This window comes from Leucopleurus acutus (genome assembly GCF_964270905.1).
Source record: "Leucopleurus acutus genome assembly, chromosome: 2".
Classification (NCBI taxonomy): Eukaryota; Metazoa; Chordata; class Mammalia; order Artiodactyla; family Delphinidae; genus Leucopleurus; species Leucopleurus acutus.
In genome coordinates this window covers 156,167,530-156,189,881 of record NC_139143.1, presented here as the reverse complement: position 1 = coordinate 156,189,881, position 22,352 = coordinate 156,167,530, and the positions used below count along the sequence as shown (strand labels likewise).

Here is a 22,352-nt window from a genome sequence, read left to right as displayed (position 1 = left end):
ACTCTGTTGCAATAGTCTCTCTTAACTAGTCTTCCTGCTTTCAACCTTGCCTCCTTTTCAGTCTATTCACCACACAGTAGCCAGGGAGATTCTGTTAAAAGGTAAGTCACATCATGTCACAACTCTACTCAAAAACCTCCAAAGACTTCTCAATTCACCCTGAGTAAAAGCTGAAACTCTTACAATGGTCTGTAAGACACTACATGCTCTGGCCCATGTTTCCTCTCTTACCTTCATCTACTACTATTCTTTTTTACTCTCTCTGCTGCGGCCACATCACCGTCTTTGGAGTTCTTCGACCACATTCAGCACCAGGCATTTCTGCCTCTATGTCTTCGCACTTACTGTTCCCACTGCCTAGAACACTCCTTCCCCAGATATTCACATAGCTAGCTCCATTACCTCCTTAATTTTTGTCTCTTCTGTGATACTTCCCCTAATCACATATTCAAAATTGCAAACCCCACAGCACAAAACACCATATATATTACAATTTGTTTTCCTGTTTAATCTAACTCCTCTGCCCACCCCCTGCTCATTACAATGTAATTTCCATGAGGGTAGAGATCATTATTTGTTCATTATTATATTCCCAGTACCTGGAATAGTGCTGGACACATAGTGAGAGCCAGTAATTTTTTTTTTTTTTTGAATGACTAAATGAGCTGGAGGCAAGCTAGCAAGTCAGGGAAAAACTTCTTTAAGAACAAAGTAAACTAAATGAACTCTTCTATTATTTGTGGGTTAAACTGCCAACCGCAAATTCTTATTTCTCAAATGTCTTAGGGAGTTACTAAAAATAAGGGCAGAAAATATGTACCACAATTTATTTAGAGATTTCTTTATTACTAAATGACCAAACCAAGAAGTTAAACAAAAGCTACTTTTTTCAAAAGTAAAGAAGATGCCAACATGTATTAATAGGAATGCTTTAGCTATTTTTACAAGTATAAATGAAATAAACTTCTAATTGTGAAAGGACTTGAGATGTAACATTTCACACTATTTTTGACTTTTGGCTCTTTCCACTGGAGTTAATTCAGCTTTCTTATATATACTATGGGCCCAGCCACACGGGGCCTTATACAGACCCTATTTAAGAGACTGAGTTCCACTAGAGGGATTTGACATAACTTGGAAAGTGGAAGGGAGAAGAGAGACAAGGGTCCTGGAAGGCATATCTAAGGCCAGCATGTGTAGAAGACAGCAAAAAGACCCAGCCAACTAAAGGGAGCAATTTGAATTCTGAAATCCGATTAGAGAGAGTCTAGAATGCTAAACAGAAGTTTTTAAACAGAAGCATCACATTATCAAAGTATGCCTAATGAAGATTACTCATGTAGTAGCATATCAAATTGAAGCAAAGATATATTAGGGACAGGAAAAGCAGCCACATGCTTGAAAGATAGGGTATGGGTATGCTGCCAAAGTTAACCCAAGGCAGGCACCAGACAACTTTGCATTTGGCTCAAGGTAAATAAGGCCAGGAGAATACTCTGTACTGGGTCACACAAAAGCAAGAAAAGCAGCAGGCAAAACTAATGGCAATATCACTGCACACCAAGAAACTGGAATCGGGGTCTGGCTGCTCATTTTTATAAATAATGCATGAGTTTGGTCACTGAACCCACAGAGTTTCCTTTCATTGTAAGCTGTCTGATTATATAAGGCTTCTTACAAGTCTGACAGAAACCGACTCAGAAACAACACATATCAACCCACAGAAACAAGGAGTTTCCAAAGTAACTCTTCTTTAAGAAAGAAGGTGTAGAGTTGGGGTGGAAATGGTGAGTGAGAAGAGGATGAGGGCTATGTGAATTAAAAAATTCTCTTCAGCCACCTGCAGGGCTGACCATTCCTTCATGAGGGAAGAGCATTTCTTTCAGTACCAAGTATCTACCTGGCTGAGGTAACTTCGCTGTAAAGAGGCCAAGCAATTGCTCTGTTTATAGCTAAGTGGTTCTCATTGCTACAGTGGAAAAAAGAATAGTTTCTCCATGGCAGAAATGGCAAGAAAGACCCCCAAACATCCTACCCGCCAAGCAATTCTTTTGCTGACTCCCTGGACCAGAGTATTGTCACTTGAGGCCCCTGCCCCATAATCTTATACCCTATTCATCCCCCAAATTCCCAATCTTCTAGGCACTAAGAGGTTCTGCACAAAGAGGCTCCCCAAACTGTTTGATTATGAGGATATTTCCCTCTTTGTGCTTTTCTTAACAAACTAAAAAACAAGAATAAAAACAAAACAAAAAGCACAAAAAAACATTATGAGATGTCATATAATCTGTCTGGAAGCATCTCTCTCTCCTCTCTTTCTTTGACAGCCCCCCCCATCTTGAATATAGAAGAGAAAACATATAGCATGTAAGTTGGTGGCAGCCACTTTTTATGAATGACAGCCAACCTTAGGGTGAAGCTGACAATGTAAGCACAGAACAAAGAGATGGAAAGAGGTGGTGGAGGGGGGTGTCTCTGGATAACATCTATTTAGCTGTTGAATTAAACCAACCCCTAACCTAATAAACTGCTGGAATTCCAGTTTACATGTCCTTTTGTTGCTTAAGGCCATTTAACTATTTTCTGTTACTTGTACCCAAATACATTCTAATATATCCAGTAACCAGAAAACAGCTTTCCCAAATAACCCAAAATATACAAAGTTAGTCAGAATCGAATTCTACAAATACTACACATGCTACACATACAAGAACCTGTGCTCAGCACTATGAAGAATACAGACGTGAATTAAGGACATCATGTTGTAATGGAAACAGTACAGGCTTTGAAGTCAGATGAACCTGGATCTAAATCCTACTTTGGGGAAATCATTTAATTTCTCTCAGCCTTAGTTTTTTCATCTATAAAACAGAGGAAATAGGACTGTAGAATTGTGAGAATTATATGTAATATATAAAATACCAAGCATAGCACTTAGCCCATAGTGGGAGTTTAGTAACTGGTAGTTATAATTTTTAAAATGAGAGCAAGTCTTTACCCTCAAGTAGGGTAGAAAAGACAAATAATTATGATGTGCTGACTGGGATATTTATAGGGTATGGGAAATTGCAAACAAAGGTTCCAATTCTTCACCCCTTACTGAATCACTGTCCTTTGACATGTAACTTTGCAGTATGCTCCCAGTGCGGACTCGGGCATGTGACTTGCTTTGTCCAACAGGATGTTGGCCAAGCAAACTTGAACATAAGCAGAATCATGAAAAGCACTTGTGCAAATGGGCTAGCATACTCTTGCTATTCTGGTTTCATCTTAAAAAGGACATGTCCAGGTTAGCCCACTGGTCCCAGAAGAGAATGAGAAACAGCTGGAGCAAAGTGCCCCACAAAGCCCAGCCTAGAGCAGACCACCAGCTGACCTGCAGATGCATGAGTGAGCAAAAGTGAGAGCAGCAGAACTGCCCAACTGGGCCCAGCTCAGCTTAGCTGAACCTGCAGAGGTATCAGAAATAAATGTTTACTGCTGCATGGTTTTGTGGCTGGATATTATACAGCAATAGCTAACTGACCATACGGTTATATTTTCTGTCTTTAAAAACCAAAGATTTCCACTTCCTTGATATTTGTGACCAAATGAAAGATAAGGTTAGGTCTTCTGAGTCAAAGACACACTTTTAGATTCTTAATTCAACTTATTAAACTCAAAAGGTTCTACACCTAATCTTTTTTTTTTCTTTAAAGGAACATTTATTTATTTATTTATTTATTTTTGGCTGCTTTGGGTCCTCATTGCTGCACATGGTTTCTCTAGTTGTGGTGAGCGGGGACTACTCTTTGTTGCAGCACACGGGCTTCTCATTGTGGTGGCTTCTCGTTGCGAAGATGGGCTCTAGGTGTCAGGGGTTCAGTTGTGGCACGCGGGCTCAGTAGTTGTGACACACGGGCTTAGTTGCTCCGCGGCATGTGGTATCTGCCCAGACCAGGGATCAAACCCGTGTCCCCTGCGTTGGCTGGCAGATTCTTAACCACTGCGTCACCAGGGAAGTCCCTCTACCTGATCACTGTTGTGGCCTCTCCCGTTGCGGAGCACAGGCTCCGGACACGCAGGCTCAGCAGCCATGGCCCACGGGCCCAGCCGCTCTGCGGCATGTGGGATCTTCCCGGACCAGGGCATGAACCCGTGTCCCCTGCATCGGCAGGCGGACTCTCAACCACTGCGCCACCAGGGAAGCCCTACCTGATCTTCTATCAACTTCTTTCTCTTTAACAAATACTCATTTGCTTAAAAACTTAGAAGTCTATCCTTACTATAGGTAGTTTAAAGAAAACACACCTAAATGTCTTACTGTTCCAAGTTCAATTAATGTCTACAATTACAATGAAGACTTGTGGAAATGGCTGAAGCCCAGAAAAGTCTATATCACCATTGTATATGAGAAATATTCTTCTTAATAATATCAATACTTTATAGGCATTAATAAGAGCTATGCTTGTCTCCTGTAATCATTGGTAAACTATTTTAAGAGAAATAAGGAATGGTGCTCACATTACTGTGGAGGGCAGGCATTCTGCCAACCAAGAAATATTTACTAAATATCATCCAAGTTCCAAGCAGTATGCTTGATGTTATTAGTAATTTATTTTTATGATCCTTAGTGAAACCAATAGCTGTGCTGTCAAGTCAAATTATAAGGCAATTAAACCTAGGAGTCTCCAGAAATCTATGGCATGATGGCCTTTGCTGATCCCCTTCTGAAAACAAGCAAGAACATTTGGATATTTGGGCCTCACGGCCTTCAGCCTATTAACATCATAATAAAGATTGTTAATATCATAAACTATATCAATATCTCATTAATGATACTGGAAATATACTCACAAAGCACTTACTGTATGTTGTATATGGCTATAAACAAGCTAATAAGCAACAGAAAATATTATTTAAGTGCAACATGGCTAAAAGAATGTTGCATTATGATCATACATTTCTGCCATTTCTACTACACCCACTTTTAAACTTGAGACATGATCATAGATTTCAAAGCAGGTTCTTCTTTGTCAGTAAAACCAACACACAAGCCCTTCCAATGAACTCACGTTTCAGTAAACAGTGATATAAACAGAGAGTGCAACAAATACTTTTACAAGTGTTTATTAGTTTATTAGTGCCAGAGCTTTGGTGGATAGAAGGCTTGAGAGGACAGAGTTTTGTCTTTGAGGAATTTATAGACTTACTTCTGAGAAAAGAAATACACAGAAAATGTTTCTTGATCCAGGATGCTGGTTATGGGTGTGTTCATTTGTGAAAACCTAGTGAGATGCACACTTTTCATGTGTGCTTTTCTGTTATGTTATACTTTGTAAAATTTTTTAAAAATCTAATGACATTAACAGTAGTACAGAACTAAGTACCAAATGAAAAATATTGACAATTCAAGGAGTTCAGGAGGGACTAGTCACTGTTAATAAAAGCTGTAATAGTTAAAATGTATTAAGCAATCACTACATGCCAGGTACTGTGTTAAATAAGCGTTTTATATTTCATCCTCACAATATCACTGTGAGGTCATGATCTAACCAACAGTTATTTGCCACAATTACATAATTACTCCTTCCTCCTTGAAACCCCTTCCTTTCCATTCCAGGCCAACACACTCCTGGGTTTTCTTCCTATCTCCCTAGCTACTCTTCGATCTGCCTTTTACCCCAGACTTTTAAAATTCAAATACTTTAGAGCCCAGCTATAGTCCTCTTCCCTATCTAGATTCCCTGGGATAGGTACTACTATCATTATTCCTGTTTTACAAGTGAAAACACTGCAGCACAGGGAGATTCAAACCTAGGCAATCAATACTACAGAGCCCATGCTCTTCACTACCTCACTAACCCACTTTCTTTGGTCTTCCATACAAGAGGCAGGACATAGCTACACACACTTCACATTCCGGTATCCTCAGTAATTGAGAAAAAAGACATAGGGTAAGGCACACGGGACCCTCCTTGATAAGATATTAACGATTAATACCAGGTACCAAGCCAGCAGGAAACCAATGCTCTTGCAAATTCTGTTAAACAATTTTCCTTCCTAAATTTCTTCACTTTGTGTTTTGGTACTTCTCAAGGAGAAATGTGAAAACATTCTAGAACATAGATTCTCAAACCTAGATGCTCATTAGAATAATCTGAAGAGCTTTCAAGAATACATATGGGCCCTCTGAAGACCTACTAAACCTAGAGTATTCCAGGAATCTGTGCTTCTAAGAAGCACCCAAGCAAATTCTGAAGTTGGTAACCCAGTACCTGAATTTGGGAAGCCTTTGTTCCAGAGAGGATTCTCTGGTCCTCAGAGGCTGAGTAATGACTACCACATATTTACCTGCCTGTAAGAGGCTGAAAATGAAATGAGAATAAAGATGTAAATTCTCCAAGGAGTAGTTTCCTTCAATCAGGAAACTAGAGCAGCAGCAGTGGAATTTTAGATCAGGACACCACAAATTTCTGGGTAGTCTGGGAATTTGTTGCCATGATAGAGTTTGCAGCCAAGTGATGCCATCCTTTAGTTTAGGAGGGGGTCATCTGGGCAGCAAGAACCAATATAATATTTGAGCACTCATTCCCCGAGAACTCACCACGTGTTATTAGGGAATCCAAGAGTATTAATAGATATGGCCATTGTCCCCAGGCTACAGAAGAAAACATTGTTAACATGCCATTTTTGCATAACCATAAATGCACACATATTTTGCGTACATATGCGAGTAACAATTACAGTGGAACCATACATGCTGAAACTAAGGCAAAGAAGTCACTTCAACACGCTCATTGAAGTCTTACCTCTGTGAGTGCATGCAATTGTCCTTGATGTACACACACACCCATGAACCTACAAAACGAAACAGATGTTTTTTTAAACAAATGAAAAGGACATGAACATAACTAGTGTAGTTGCACATGCGAGACAATCCAATACCTGTGAAGTCTACTGGGTTCCTGTATAACAGCGGTCCCCAACCTTTTCGCCACCAGGAATGGGTTTCGTGGAAGACAATTTTCCTGGGAAGGGGGTGGGGTGGGGTGGGGTGGGGGAGGAATGGTTCGGGTGGTAATGCGAGCAATGGGGAGCATTGGGCTGCGGCAGATGAAGCTTGGATTGCTCGCCTGCCATTCACCTCCTGCTGTGCGGTTCCTAACATGCCGCAGACTGGTGCTGGTCCTCGGCCCGTGGCTTGGGGACCCCTGCTGTATGACAAACCTTGATAGCACTCCTGTAACTTTATAAGTTTATCATGAAACATCTGGTTGCGGCAAGACCTAGTGGTAAAAAGCAATGGTAGGGACTTCCCTGGTGGCACAGTGGTTGAGAGTCCGCCTGCCGATGCAGGGGACACGGATTCGTGCCCCGGTCAGGGAAGATCCCACATGCTGCAGAGCGGCTAGGCCCGTGAGCCATGGCCACTGATCCTGCGCGTCCGGAGCCTGTGCTCCGCAACGGGAGAGGCCACAACAGTGAGAGGCCCACATACAGCAAAAAAAAAAAAGCAATGGTAGAAGAGGGAGGGGAGTAAGCCTTTAAAAACAGCATGGTATAATGGAACAAGCACCAAACTGGAAGCAAAGAAACCTGGTGCTGGTTTAGCTCTGCCATTATCTGACTACGTGCTCACACACACAGAAAGGTCACTAACCCTATAGGGCTCAGCCTCCTCACCTAGAAAGTAAGTAGGCTGAACTACCCAATCTGATGGTCTGTAATTTACAAACAACAAACGGGTTGGGAGCACCCGCATTGGCTGGGTGACAAAGGGCTAACTTCCTTGACATAAAAAGAACTCTTCTAAATATGTAATTTTAAAAAGAACCCAGTAGAAAAATAAGCAAAAGGTACATGTGTAACTCACACAAAAATAATAAAGGGCTAATAATATCAAAATGTACTCTAATTCCCTCATAATTAGAGAGATGTACACTAAAACAGGAGATACTACCTTTTAAATCTATCAATGAACAAAGATTAAGAATGATAATGCTTGGCGAATTCCCTGGTGGTCCAGTGGTTAGGCTGAGTCCCTGGTCAGGGAATTAGGATCCCGTAAGCCGCGCGGCACAGCCGAAAAAAAAAAAAAGAATGATAATGCTCAGTGTTGTCCAGAAGGTAAGGAAACTGGGATATGAAACACTGTTGAGCTCTTGGCCCAACTTTTTCAAAGGGTAATTAATTGATCACATCTAGCAAAAATTTTAATTGCTCCAACAATTCCACCTCTAGGAATTTATCTTACAAGTATACTCAATTTGGGTGAGCAAAAATTCACATAAAAGGACATCTACTTCACCGGTGTATGTGAATCTAAATACCCACCAATAAAAACTTGTTAAATATTTATGGTATAGGGCTTCTCTGGTGGCGCAGTGTTTAAGAATGCCCCTGCCAATGAAGGGGACATGGGTTTGAGCCCTGGTCCAGGAAGATCTCACATGCCGCGGAGCAGCTAAGCCCGTGTTTCCACAACTACTGAGACTGTGCTCTAGAGCCTGCAGGCCACAACTTCTGAGCCCACGCACCACAACTACTAAAGCCCACACGCCTAGAGCCTGTGCTCCACGGCAAGAGAAGCCACAGCGATGAGAAGCCCGCGCACTGCAACAAAGAGTAGCCCCTGCTTGCCCCAACTAGAGAAAGCCCATGCGCAGCAACGAAGACCCAACACAGCCAAAAATAAATAAATATTTTTAAAATTTATGGCTTTATTCATAGATTGGAATACTATATAGCATTAAAAAGAATGAATTAAACTTTATGCACTGACATGAGAACATACCCAAAATATACCATTAAATGAAAACATCGAGCTTTAAAATCCCATTTGTGTAAAAAAAAATTTTGTATATTAATAGAAAATGTCTAGAAGCATTAATAATAAATGGTACTGAGGGAGAAAAGGGTGATTTTTATTTTTTAGTGCACATACTTATGTCATATTTGAAGTTTTTTCAACCAACAGGCTACATTTATATATAAAAATAATTTTTAAATAAAAATCATAAATCAATTATTATGACTGATGATTATAAAGTAGAAGAAAATAAATGACATAAAGTCAGTGACACTTGGGGCTTGGGTTGTCAAGAAGGAAGTCTCATTAACAATATCCACAGGTCCCCAGTAAGTTCTAGTTTAGAAGGGCAAAGGAAAGGGAAGAGACTGACTAAAGTAAGAGTGAAGGCACAGCAGTTACTGTGCCGGAAAGGACCATAAAGTTCCAGGAAGGCAGAGTCCAGGTCATATTCTTCCCTGTGCTCAAGCACCTAACAGTGCCTAGCAAATAGTTTGCTCACTCAGTAAATAATTGTTGAGTGAAAAGAAAGTGAGGGAGAATGCCTGGTCGCTGTAACATCACAGCAGAGTTTTAAAGACATGCTGCTTCAACCAAAATTACTAATGTGGAAATTTCAGAGTTTCTCCAAGAGGTGGTTTCTGGACCACTGGTTTTCTCTAAGTGCATCCAGAGACACGGTGGGGACTTGAGAAAGGAAAGAACCCAAGGAAATATCTAGGTTGTACGGAAAATAGGATGCACGTTCCAATGACTAGCTGAAACTTACTTCTGGCTTGGGAATAAATAGGGAGCGAAATAACAGAGTAGTTAAAAGAGCTTTGAAATTAGATGGTGTGGGTTCAAATCCCACCTCCACTCTTTACTAGGTAAGCATTAGTTTCCCTCTCTGTAAAATAGGATAATAGTGTCCACAACGTAAGGTTGTTGGAAAGACTGAATGAAATAATGAATGTAAGTTCATAGCACAGTGACTGGTACATAGTAAGAGTTCAAAAAATGTAAGCCATTTTCATAATTATAACTTAGAAGTGGACCAGGTAAGAATCCAATTTGGTCACAGGTGGCTGGGCAGAAGCTGGTTTCTACGTATGCCTACTCTCCCCTCCATTCCCCATCCTTTGTCCCTACCTCCATCCCCTGCTTTGTAAAAGTGGGACATTTAACTTTATTCATCTGTCAGTTTCTTTACTATGAAACTAACTATCTAATACAGAAGAGAATGAGGGGAGGAATGTGGGACAGGTAAAAGTCTAAAGAATAATGAACATAAGTAACACAGAGTGCTGGAAGACTGAATCTGGACTCCTGAATGTTTCTGGCCAGCACAGTATAGTGTCTATAAGCTATGCAGATAGAGCATCTGAGAGTTGCAGTTAACATCACAAACTAGTTGGGTAAAAGATAGGAAGCTGTACTAGAGCAAAGGAAATCCAGGCAAGATAAATGAGAAAACAATCAATCTAGGGGAGATGCAATTGTAGAGGCATCTTCTTTATTCTTAATAAAGACATTTTATTTTATTTTACTTTTTTGGTAATAATTTTTTTATTGAAGTACAGCTGATTTACAATGTTGTATTACTTTCAGATGTACAGTAAAGTGATTCATACATATACATATACTTTTTCAGATTCATTTCCCTTAGAGTTTATTACAAAATACTGAGTATAGTTCCCTGTACCATATAGTAGGTCCTTCTTGGTTTTATATTTTATATTTAGTAGTGTGTATATATTAATCCCAAACTCCTTCCCCCACACCCTTCTCTTTTGGTAATCATAAGATTATTTTCTATGTCTGTGGGTCTATTTCTATTTTTGTATATAAGTTCATTTGTATCATTTTTTTTCACATTCCACATATAAGCGATATCATATGACATTTGTATTTCTCTGTCTTCATTTAGTATGATAATCTCTAGGTCCATCCATGTTGCTGCAAATGGCTTTATTTCATTCTTTTTTACCGCTGAGTAATATTCCATTGTGTATGTATACCACATCTTCTTTACTGTAGAGGTATCTTAAAAATAGGTCACTGTTCTCTAAGTGTTTGTACAACTCCCCAATCACTGGAATTAATGACAGTCAGTATTCCATTCATTTATTCAACAACTATTTATTGAACGGCCACTATTTGTAAGGCATTAGGGACAGGACAGTGAATAAAACAAAGTCCCTTCTCTCACAGAATTTTCATTCTAGGGGTAATTCTGTTGGAAAGCAATTGTAATAAAAGGTTAAGTAGGTGTTTTGCAGAATGTGGTTAAATTGTATGCATAAATAGCTGTTTCTAGGGACTTCCTTGGTGGTGTAGTGGTTAAGAATCTGCCTGCCAATGCAGGGGTGACAGGTTCAATCCCTGGTCCAGGAAGATCCCACATGCTGCGAAGCAACTAAGCCCATGCACCACTACTACTGAGCCTGCGCTCTAGAGCCCATGTGCTGCAAATACTGAGCCCACACACCGCAGCTACTAAACCCTGCGCACTCTAGGGCCCGCATGCCACAACTACTGAGCCCGCGTGCTGCAACCACTGAAGCCCACGCGCCTAGAACCCATGCTCCACAAGAAGAGAAGCCACCACAATGAGAAGCCTGTGCACTGCAACAAAGAGTAGCCCCTGCTCACCACAACCAGAGAAAGCCCGCGTGCAGCAACGAAGACCCAACGCAGCCAAAAATAAATAAAATTTTTTAGAAAATAGCAGTTTCTAGTGAACCTCTTACAGAAAGGATGCTTCTCTGAGATTAAATGGTATTCCTACCTAAGGATAATTCTATTCTCATTAACCCTCCATAGCAAAAAGAGGTAAAGTAAAATACAATAAACTACGTTTCTTCCTTCACTACATCTTTCTAAACTATAATGGGCACTAACAGTGGTTAATAACTATGGCCTACTACTCGTTTTCATAAAGTTTTATTGGAACAGACATGGTATTTTCTATGGCTGCTTTTGTGCTACAACAGCAGAGTTGAATAGTTGTGACAGAGACTGTATGGCTTGCAAAGAGTAAAACATTTACTATCTAGTCCTTTACAGAAAGAGTTTGCTCACCTTTGCACTAGAGCATAGAAATCTATCCATATCCACCTAGGGGAACTTAAAACAAGTTACTTAACCTTTATAAATCTCCATTTCCTTATCTGAAAAAAAATGGACCTGAAAATAACACTACCTTAAAGGACTGTTAGGAGGGTTAAATGGATATTTCAGGGACAATGTTTAGCAATGTCTAGCCTATGATCAAATAAAGGTTAATTGTTTTTTATTTTGTTATTATTAATGATTCTAAATTATGCCATCCCTTACATGGCTATTAGAGTTACCTTTTCAAAACACAAAATATGTCATTTCCTTCTTTATAAACTTTCAATGGTTCCCTTCTGCCTATAGAATAATGTCAAAATTCCTTACCACAGCACTTGAAACTTTCCATGATTTGCTCCAGCTTATCTTTGGAAGTTCACACTTTCCCATGAGCCTTATTCTTCACTCATCTCTCCCTTTCCTCTGGTTCTATCCTACAAATATATATTTAAATTTACCCATCTTAAAAAATGCTTCCCTTGTCCCTCTCCCTAAAATATGATCCTAATACACTCTTTGCACTTGTAACCAAACTTTAAGGTTACATACGCTATCTACATATCTTTAACCTTCCTTCGTTTCTAAACTCATTATAACCTGCCTTCTGCCCACATTACTCTCTTGTAACTTTCCTTACTGTGGAAGATTCAGAGTTTTATTTATCTCTGTATTTCTAGCACCTAGTATAGTACCTTGCACACAGTAAGGAAGCTCTCAGTAAAGACTTGTTGAAAGGCATGAATGATTTTTTTTTTTTTTTTCGGTACGCGGGCCTCTCGCTGTTGTGGCCTCTCCCGTTGTGGAGCACAGGCTCTGGACGTGCAGGCTCAGCAGCCATGGCTCACGGGCCTAGCCACTCTGTGGCATGTGGGATCTTCCCAGACCAGGGCACGAACCCATGTCCCCTGCATCGGCAGGCGGACCCTCAACCACTGCGCCACCAGGGAAGCCCCACATGAATGATTTTTATGACCTGGAAACTTAAGTTAAAGCTCTTCCCTGAGCTGGAAGACTTCATTTACTTACTGAAAATTATCCTTCTAGGATCAGTTAAAATTTCATCTTCTCTACAATGATCTCCAGGATGCCCTCAGTAAACATCAGTACTCTTTCTCTCTTTTCCTGCCCCCCAGTACTCCTAACATCCTTCTTTGAAAGATTGCTCATTAGCATAAGTGAAGTAGTCCAGGGTGTGGAGTCAGACTACTTGGATTTGAATCCTGGCTCTGACACTTACTGATGACCTCTCTGTATTTCACAGTTTTCCACATGCAAAATAACAATGTTAATATTACCTAACCTATATGGTTATTGTGAAGATAAAATGAGACAACTTGAGCTCCTGGAACATAATAAGCACTAGAGAATGTTAGCTATTCTTCTCTTAACCTTTCTGACTTCTTCTCCAGACTGGAATATAAGAAAGGTTTTTAAGAGTACAGATCTCATCTAATTTATTTCTATATACGGTGCCTAACATACAATGCTTTGCACGTAAGATGCTAAACAAGCATTTCTTGAATGAAAAAGCAGTAATCACCAAATTAGCTTCACAATGTAAACTTGTTTTATAAGAAAGAACATTTAGAGGCAGGTACAAGGCTGGAAAGCCAAGAGGTGTTTACTTTATTTAATCAAATATTTATATAGAAGCTAGGCAATAGGATTCTACTAGCAAAACAATGGCTACATTCTAAAGTTATGGATCTCCTAGAAGCTGAAAGTATTTGGTTTGGGTGTGATACACTCTTGCTTCCCTTCCCCCCAGACCCACTGTCACTATGACCACATCATCCACAGAGATGTCACAGATGACGCATTCAGGCAGGCACTGGCTTCATGTGACAGTCTTCCCCACTTCCTACTCTCATCGCCACATCACAGTGGTGTCGCACAATTCTACCTCTATGTGAAACTTTTCTGCCAGGCCTCCTCACCCCCACTTCCTCCCCACCACCACCATGTCGAAAATGGTGTTACAGAGCTGGCAAGCTGAGACAGGCATTAGCTTTATATTGGAAGAAGAGCTTGAGCAGAGTTAATCATTCCAGTTGCTATAAACAGAATATACTTTAAAAGGGAAATATAACTCATCCTTAACAGGGAAGAGATTTATGCCTAGAAAAGCATTTCATATCAACAATAAGTTTTTACTGAAATTTTTATTGCTTCTTTAATGAAAATCTGAACTGTGGCTGAGCCTTAAAATCACTTTTGGTAAGAGACAGGATCTAAAAAATGTTACATTCTGATTGATTCTTATTCTCCACTACCACCACCCAAAACCATGCAAGGTAAAATTACTTAGCTCGGGAAGGGAGCACTTTCTTAATGAATATGCTTGAGAGTGAGTGATTAGATTACTCAACTTTGTTATTTTTAATTTCATATTACACACACATTCCCGTTGCTTTTGATTTTTTTTAGACCAGTGCTTCCTAAATTTTAATGTGGAAACAGATCACCTAGAAATCATGTAAACTGCAGACTTAGATTCTATAGGTCAGGGGGGACTTGAAATTCTGAATTTCTAAAAAGCTCCCAGGTGATGCTAACGCTGCTTGGTCTATGGACTTACATGTTGAGTGGCAAGGCTCAGTGTAGACCAAGGATAGCTAGCTGATTACTACTCTAAAGTTAGTAAGACTACAACAGGAAACTCCCAACTCTGATACTACTGGTAAACTAGACTTTGACCAGAGACTTTGGCTCCCTCTAAGTAGAAGTATTTTTGACCGAGCATGCTTCTGAATTACCAAGGCACTCCATCAACACCACACTGCTATAGCATCATCATTTTCTACCTTTAACTGTTTTATAATATACCTTATATCTCCCCTACTAGACTATAAGCTTCTTAATAGCATTCCCTTGCCTGGTATATGACAGTATATAAACACTTGCAGGATAATTTAAAACACAACTCTGACCACTCAAAAATTACTGAGTAAAAAAAAAAAAAAAAAAAAAAAAAAATTACTGAGTGCCACTGTGTGCCAGGCACTGGTAATGATCATAATAATTATGATAACAACTAACTCAAAGTGCGCTTACCATCTAGGCATTGCTCTAAGTACTTTATGTTATATTCACTGTTGTAATAAATTTATTTATTTACTTTTGGCTGTGTTGGGTCTTTGTTGCTGCACGTGGGCTTTCTCTAGCTGCAGCGAGCAGTAGCTACTCTTTGCTTCTGTGCACTGTCTTCTCATTGCGGTGGCTTCTCTTGCTATGGAGCACGGGCTCTAGGTGCACGGACTTCAGTAGTTGTGGCACACAGGCTCAGTAGTTGTGGTGCACAGGCTTAGTTGCTCCGTGGCACGTGGGATCTTCCCGGACCAGGGCTCGAACCCACGTCCCCTGCATTGGCAGGTGTATTCTTAACCACTGTGCCACCAGGTATGTCCTACGTTGTATTCATTTAATTCTCACGATAACCCAACGAAGTAACATTTTTATTAACCTAATCATATAGATGAAGAAACAGGCTCAGAGAAATTAAGTAACTTGCCCAAAGTCATAACAGCTAATAAGTGGCAGAGCCAGGAGTCAAACCTAAACAGTGGGTTCCAAAGTCTGTGCTCTCTCTCTTTTTTTTTTTGGCCGCACCACGTGTCACGCGGGATCTTAGTTCCCCGAACAGGGCAAACCCGCACCCTGCAATGGAAGCATGGAGTTTTAACCACTGGACTGCTAGGGAATTCCCAAAGTCTGTGCTTTTTTTTTTTTTTTTCCCAAAGTCTGTGCTCTTAACCACAATGTTATATTACCTCTCCATATAGTTATAAAAAGGATATAAAAATGATTAAGACACAACCCCTCCACTTAAGAAGCTATTGGCTACTCAAAAAATTGTTGTGGCAGCTCACAGTCCCTGATCAAAGTCCAAATTCTTTAGCGTGTTATTCAAGAGTCTGAATGATCTGACCCCAACCTCTCTTACCTTATCTATTACATCGACCTGCATTCTCTACATTTCAGTTATATAATCTGCCTCTCCTAAATATGTCCTGAATTCTCCCATTTCCACTTTCATTTTGTTGCTAGAATGAGTCTACCTTTCTAATCAAAATTAATCTTTCTCTTCCCTATACACTCATATCACTCCATTTAAACTTCTATTGTAACACTTATCAGGCCTGCCTTCTACATGTTTTAGCTACGTCCACCTCTTCCACTCAGTCAGAGGATTCTTGAGGGCAGGGATGTTACGTATGGAAGGGAATGGCTACTTGTTCACTTCCTTTTTTCCTCCTGAAGTAGACTACATTTCCTAGTTGGTTAAGACCATAAAACTGAGTTCTGGCCAGCGGTATAGGGGCAGAAGTGATTATTTCCAGGCCTGTCCCATTAAAAGCCTCAACACTGTCCTCCATACTTTATTCCTTCGTCTGCCAGCAGATGCAGAAGACCCAGTAGAGGAAACTGAGGCCCTGTCCAAGGTTAAAAAGAGCTCCCCTTCAACCTCCACGCAACATGCATTGGACTGGAACATGAGTAAGAAACAAGCTTTTGTGTCTCTATATATACCTTAAATACTGCCTTGTTCATAGTTACTGCTCAGTAAATATTTACTGAATTCAATTAAAAGTTAAAATTCTTATTCCAGGGCTTCCCTGGTGGTGCAGTGGTTGAGAGTCCGCCTGCCGATGCAGGGGACACGGGTTCGTGCCCCGGTCCGGGAAGATCCCACATGCCGCGGAGCGGCTGGGCCCGTGAGCCATGGCCGCTGAGCCTGCGTGTCCGGAGCCTGTGCTCTGCAACGGGAGAGGCCACAACAGTGAGAGGCCCGCGTACCGCAAAAAAAAAAAAAAAAAAAAAAAAAAAACTTATTCCAAGGCAGGACCTTTCAAGGCCCTACTATTAGCCAGCAGTCTCCAAAACTGGGGAATGAGCAAGACTGAAGAATGGAAAGAAAATTAGAATTTTTACTTTTTTTTAATATGAAAAAGAGAAATTAAGTTTTACTAATATTTAATAAGGGTTGATCGTAGCACCTGGGGATGTGCTCAAAAATGTTTTCCTAATGGGATACTATGGAAGACAGAAGATATCCAAAGATGTCCATGTCCTAATCCCTAGAACCCGTGAATATGTTATGTTAGTAGGCAAGTAGAATAAATTAAACTGCAGATGGAATTAAGACTGCTAATCAGCTCGCTTTAAATTAGGGAGATTATCCTGGATTAGCAAAGTGGGTGCAATGTAATCACAAGAGGTATTCAAAGGTGGAAGAGGGAAGCAGAAGAGTCAGTATCAGAGGGATGCAATGTGAAAAAGACTCAACTGGCCTTGGCTGGCTTTGAAGATGGAAGGGCACTACAAGCCAAGGAATGCAAAACAGACTCTAGAAGCTGAAGAAAGTAAGAAAATAGAGTCTCCCCTAGAGCCTCCAGAAAGGAACATAGCCTTCCTTGAATTTAGCCCAGTAAGACCCATCAGACTTCTGACCTACAGAACTGTAAGATAATACTTTTATGTTGTTTTAAGCCATTAGGTTTGTGGCAATTTGCTACAGCAGCCATAGAAAACTAATAATACTAACCAAAAAAAATTTATGGGTCACTATTCTATGTTATAATGCCCACAGATCTAGGATAGACTTTGGGATTTGACTCTTTCTAAACAAGCATAAGGAAAATAATAATGTTATTATGTTCCTTCGTGGCATTTACATCCAGTGGGTCAAATATTTATTGAACTCTCAGTTATGTATAAAGCTCACAGTTAAACATTAAAGTTTAAATGTTATGCCTTCTCAAAAGTTTATTACCTAAACAGAAGAATGAGGGAGAGGTGTGATTATAGTCTAAAACACATCTATCTATCCTCATTCTGAAAACAAAGCACTGACGTTACTGTCAAACTTGGACCTCTTCAATTCTGCATAACAGGACCTAGTAAGAGGTCTGTGGCCATTGTATCAAAGCTGTCAAGAAAATTACTACTTATTGCTCACCTACAATATACCTGGAAACTGTGCTAGGTGTTTTATAGGTACTACCTGAGATGAAATTACCCCCATTTTATCATCTAGGAAAATGAGGTTCAGAGTATTTAAGTGACTTGACAAAGATTAGAGAAGGTACTGGAATCTGGATCTATTAGGCTCCAAAGCCTATGCTTTGTTCTGTGACAATCAGTATGGAAGAAAAAGGCCAGTGGTTCAATAATAATTTCATTTTGATTCATAAAAAACTATCTATCTGTAAACTAATGAAAATCTTACTGGTTAGCTTTAAAAGTCTTTCTACTGCCAACTTTGAGCAATAAAAGCACCATCCATATTTTAAGAGTTCTTCTGACCTGTACTTGTCCTTCCAGAAAAATGTCTGACTCCAAAGTTCGGTAAAAAAAACAATTAAGAGGCCTGAAATAAACCTACAGTAAAATATTAAAGTGTGGGGCTTCCCTGGTGGCGCAGTGGTTGAGAATCCACCTGCCAACGCAGGGGACACAGGTTCGAGCCCTGGTCCAGGAAGATCCCACGTGTCACGGAGCAACTAAACCCGTGTGCCACAACTACTAAGCCTGAGCTCTAGAGCCTGCGAGCCACAGCTACTGAGCCCATGTGCTACAACTAATGAAGCCCACGCACCTGGAGCCTGTGCTCCGCAACAAGAGAAGCCACCGCAATGAGAAGCTCGTGCACCACAGTGAAGAGTAGCCCCTGCTCGCCACAACTAGAGAAAGCCTGCGTGCAGCAACAAAGACCCAACGCAGCCATAAATTAATTAATTAATTAATTAAAAGATAATAATAAAAAAATAAAATGAACTGCTTTGCATCTTACTCCCAAATAAAGCAAAGATACCAATGCTCTCTTAGACTAGAAAAAATTACCAATAATCAAAAAGGAGAAGAGAGGGAAATGGCTCAGAACTCAAGGCCCAAAAGAGCTATGAATGTTAGATCCATAAAAAAAGGAGTACTATCCTTGGGTAAGGCTTGCTGCAGTTCAAACGTGTTTTAGAGGTATTACATCATGGAAAACTGGTTGTGCGAGGTCATAGATACGAAAACTCATAAGGAAAACTCAGCTGAACAGACATTAACCACCAGAGCTTCACATCAGGTGACACTAAGCAAAGCTGGTTCAGTCTGGCTTTCTCTTTTCTCTCCATGTTTCCCCCCGCCCCCGCCCCCCGGTACGAGGGCCTCTCACTGTTGTGGCCTCTCCGGTTGTGGAGCACAGGCTCCGGACGCGCAGGCTCAGCGGCCATGGCTCACGGGCCCAGCCGTTGCGCGGCATGTGGGATCTTTCCGGACCGGGGCACAAACCTGTGTCCCCTGCATCGGCAGGCGGACTCTGAACCACTGCGCCACCAGGGAAGCCCTCTCCATGGTTTTTATAGTCCAATTTTAAGATAGCTACAGGCAGAATAAACATTCCGCAGCCATCACTAGATCATGTCAATAGCACTATATATAATAACAAAAGGACAAATCAAGTTCATGGTCAAATTTTACTTTTTCTTAGTGAAACAATACAAATATATAAAAAGTTTAAATTAGATCTGCTTGCTTATAAATATTAAACCAGTTTAACAAATATAAAAACATCCTAGATTTCTGAGAGAAAAATATCCTCTATCTTGAAATAACAACTGAAAGTAAAATGAGACTAAGAATGAATTCATTCTGTATGTTCATTATTTCATAGAAAATTTTAAACCACATTGCTCAAAACTGCCATGCAAGCAGCAAAATACCAAGTCTCCTGACAAAGGCAGAACTATTAATACATATATGTGCAGTGACTTTAAATGTTCCCCAAATGCTTTTTTTTTTTAAATCCAGGAAGTTCAGGAGAACTAAAATCCACAAACCCAAGTATATAGATTGTCTCCCCAAGCACTGAAAAAGCTTCTTCTCCCTTCCCAAATTTATCCTTTAGTCTACAATTACTCATAAACTCACACCAAAATAGGAAAATATAAACACAAACTTCAAATTATGTGAGCATACTTCTGAAACACTCTCCCAATGATTTATTTCTTCCCGAATTCAATACAACAGGCAGGTATCAAGTAAATACTAAGTGCAAGGTTTGTACTCTCCATAGATAAACACTTAATTTTTTTTTTTACGGCCTGTCACATATATACTAAGCACAGTGCCAGGCAATGAGGATCAAGTGGGGGCCATAGAAATAAACATGATGGTTCTTTCTTTAAGGAGTTCACAAATAATGATAATAGTAGATAACATTTACTGAGCACTTATAATGTGTCAGACACTGTTCTAAATACTTTATAGGAATTACCTCATTTAATCCTTATGAAGACATTATGTAATAGGTACTACTACTATCTCCGTTTTACAGATGAAACTGAAGACAGATTAAGTGGCTTCCCCCAGGTCTAGCAAATGGCAGTCAGGACTGGATACTTAACTCTTTTTGTTTTGCTTAATACGCTATCTGTTTATTGTTGTTTGGATCCTTAACTCTTAAGCTTTATGCTATACAGCCTTATTATATGATGCTTCAGATGATTATAATAATAGCAGCATCAGTAATAAAAATAATATCTAAGATTTAGTGCCTTGCATTGTGATAAGTTCTTTTTTTAAAAAATAAATTTATTTACTTTATTTTTGCCTGCGTTGGGTCTTCGTTGCTGTGTGCAGGCTTTCTCTAGTTGCGGTGAGCGGGGGCTACTCTTCCCTGTGGTGAGGTGGCTTCTCTTGTGGAGCACGGCTGTAGGCGCACGTGCTTCAGTAGTTGTGGTGTGCGGGCTCTAGAGGGCAGGCTCAGTAGCTGTGGCGCACGGGCTTAGCTGCTCTAGCAGCATGTGGGATCTTCCCCGACCAGAGCTTGAACCTGTGTTCTCTGCACTGTCAGGCTGATTCTTAACCACTGCACCACCAGGGAAGTCCCATGGTAAGTTCTTTATGTATGTTATTTCATTTAATCCTCCCAGTGAAACCGAGTAGGCCCTTGTGGGGCTCCTTGGCACAGAAGCCTTTCAAACAGCTGCTAATCTGGGAAGGGAGGGGATGCAGAGACAAGGGAGGAGCAGTCAAGAAACAAAGTGCAGGGGACTTCCCCGGTGGTCCAGTGGTACAGAATCATGCAGGGGACGCAGGTTTGATCTCTGGTTGGGGAACTAAATTCCCACATGCCGCGGAGCAACTAAGCCTGCACGCCTCAACTAGAGAGCCCATGTACCGCAACTAAGACCCAATGCAGCCAAAAATAAAAAATAAATAAAAAAACAAGATATTCGTTAAAAAAAAAAGAAAAGAAAAGAAACAAAGTCTAGTGTTGCTGCCTGAGAACCAGACAGTCCTGCTGCGACAATGTCGTCTCAGTACAGCAGCCGCCGGCCCCAGACAACAACTGTGAGGAAGGTGAACAGTCTCTGCCCCAACCAGCCGGCCTCAGCGTGGAGCTGAGGTGGAGCTCCCCATGAACAGCAGCAAGGCCAATGACAATGGCAATGGGAAAAATGGGGGGCTAGAACATGTACCCTCCTCATCCTCTATCCACAATGGAGATATGGAAAAGATTCTTTTGGATGCACAGCATGAATCTGGACAGAGTAGTTCAAGAGGCAGTTCTCACTGAGATAGTCCTTCCCCACAAGAAGTTGGGCAGATCATGTTTGATGTGGAAATGCACACCAGCAGGGACCATAGCTCTCAGACAGAAAAAGAAATTGCAGAAGGAGAGAAAGAAGTGAATTCTTTGAAGAAAATCGTAGACTGGGTATCTGACTGGTTCAGTAGACCTGAAAACGTTCCACCTAAGGAGTTCCACTTCAGGCACCCTAAACATTCCATTTCCTTAAGCATGAGGAAAAGTGGAGCCATGAAAAATGGGGGGATTTTCTCTGAAGAATTTCTTAAGGTGTTCATTCCATCTCTCTTCCTCTCCCATGTTTTGGCTTTGGGGCTAGGCATCTATACTGGAAAACGACTAAGCACATCTTCTGCCAGTACCTACTGAGGGAAAAGAAGAGCCCCTGGGAAAGAGTGTGACTTGTGAAGTGGTGTACTGTCACAGTAGTTTATTTGAACTTGAGACCATTGTAAGCATGACCTAACCTACAACCTATTTTTACATATCCAAGTTCCAGTAACTCTCAAATCCAGTATTTTATTCAAACTCTGTTGAGGCATTTTACTAACCCCATTCCCTTTTTGGCCCATAAAACACTTTAGAATTTCCTAACAGAGTTTACTGTTGTTTAGATATTTGCAAGGGCTTCTTTTCTGCAAATGCCACCAGCAGATTATTTTTAATTTTGCCAACAATGCTGTTGTCTCCTTTTAGTACCATCAGACTTAGACCTGCATCATTCATGGTATAAATTTTACTCTTGCAAGATAACTCCCATCATTCTCTTAAAATGAGACCAGGTTAGCAATTGATATAAAAGCTTTATTGTTTTGTTTTTCAAGACAAAGGCAAGCTTCTCTAAGCTCGAATTTACAGTTATTAAAAAAGAAAACAAAAACA

General features: G+C 40.5%; 1 protein-coding gene and 1 pseudogene across 2 annotated transcripts in view; one reads left to right on the top strand and one right to left on the bottom strand.

Moving 5' to 3' along the window:
• Positions 1-22,352, bottom strand: part of TESK2 (testis associated actin remodelling kinase 2) — a 129,108-nt gene that overhangs the window by 30,941 nt on the left and 75,815 nt on the right. The window contains exon 4 of the mRNA XM_082833903.1: positions 6,792-6,840. Within this exon, the coding sequence (XP_082690029.1) occupies positions 6,792-6,840 (49 nt within the window). The remainder of the gene's footprint in view (positions 1-6,791; positions 6,841-22,352) is intronic.
• LOC309979143 (BCL2/adenovirus E1B 19 kDa protein-interacting protein 3-like) lies at positions 21,285-21,979 on the top strand (annotated as a pseudogene). The gene has a single exon. The product of its transcript is annotated as a BCL2/adenovirus E1B 19 kDa protein-interacting protein 3-like (transcript).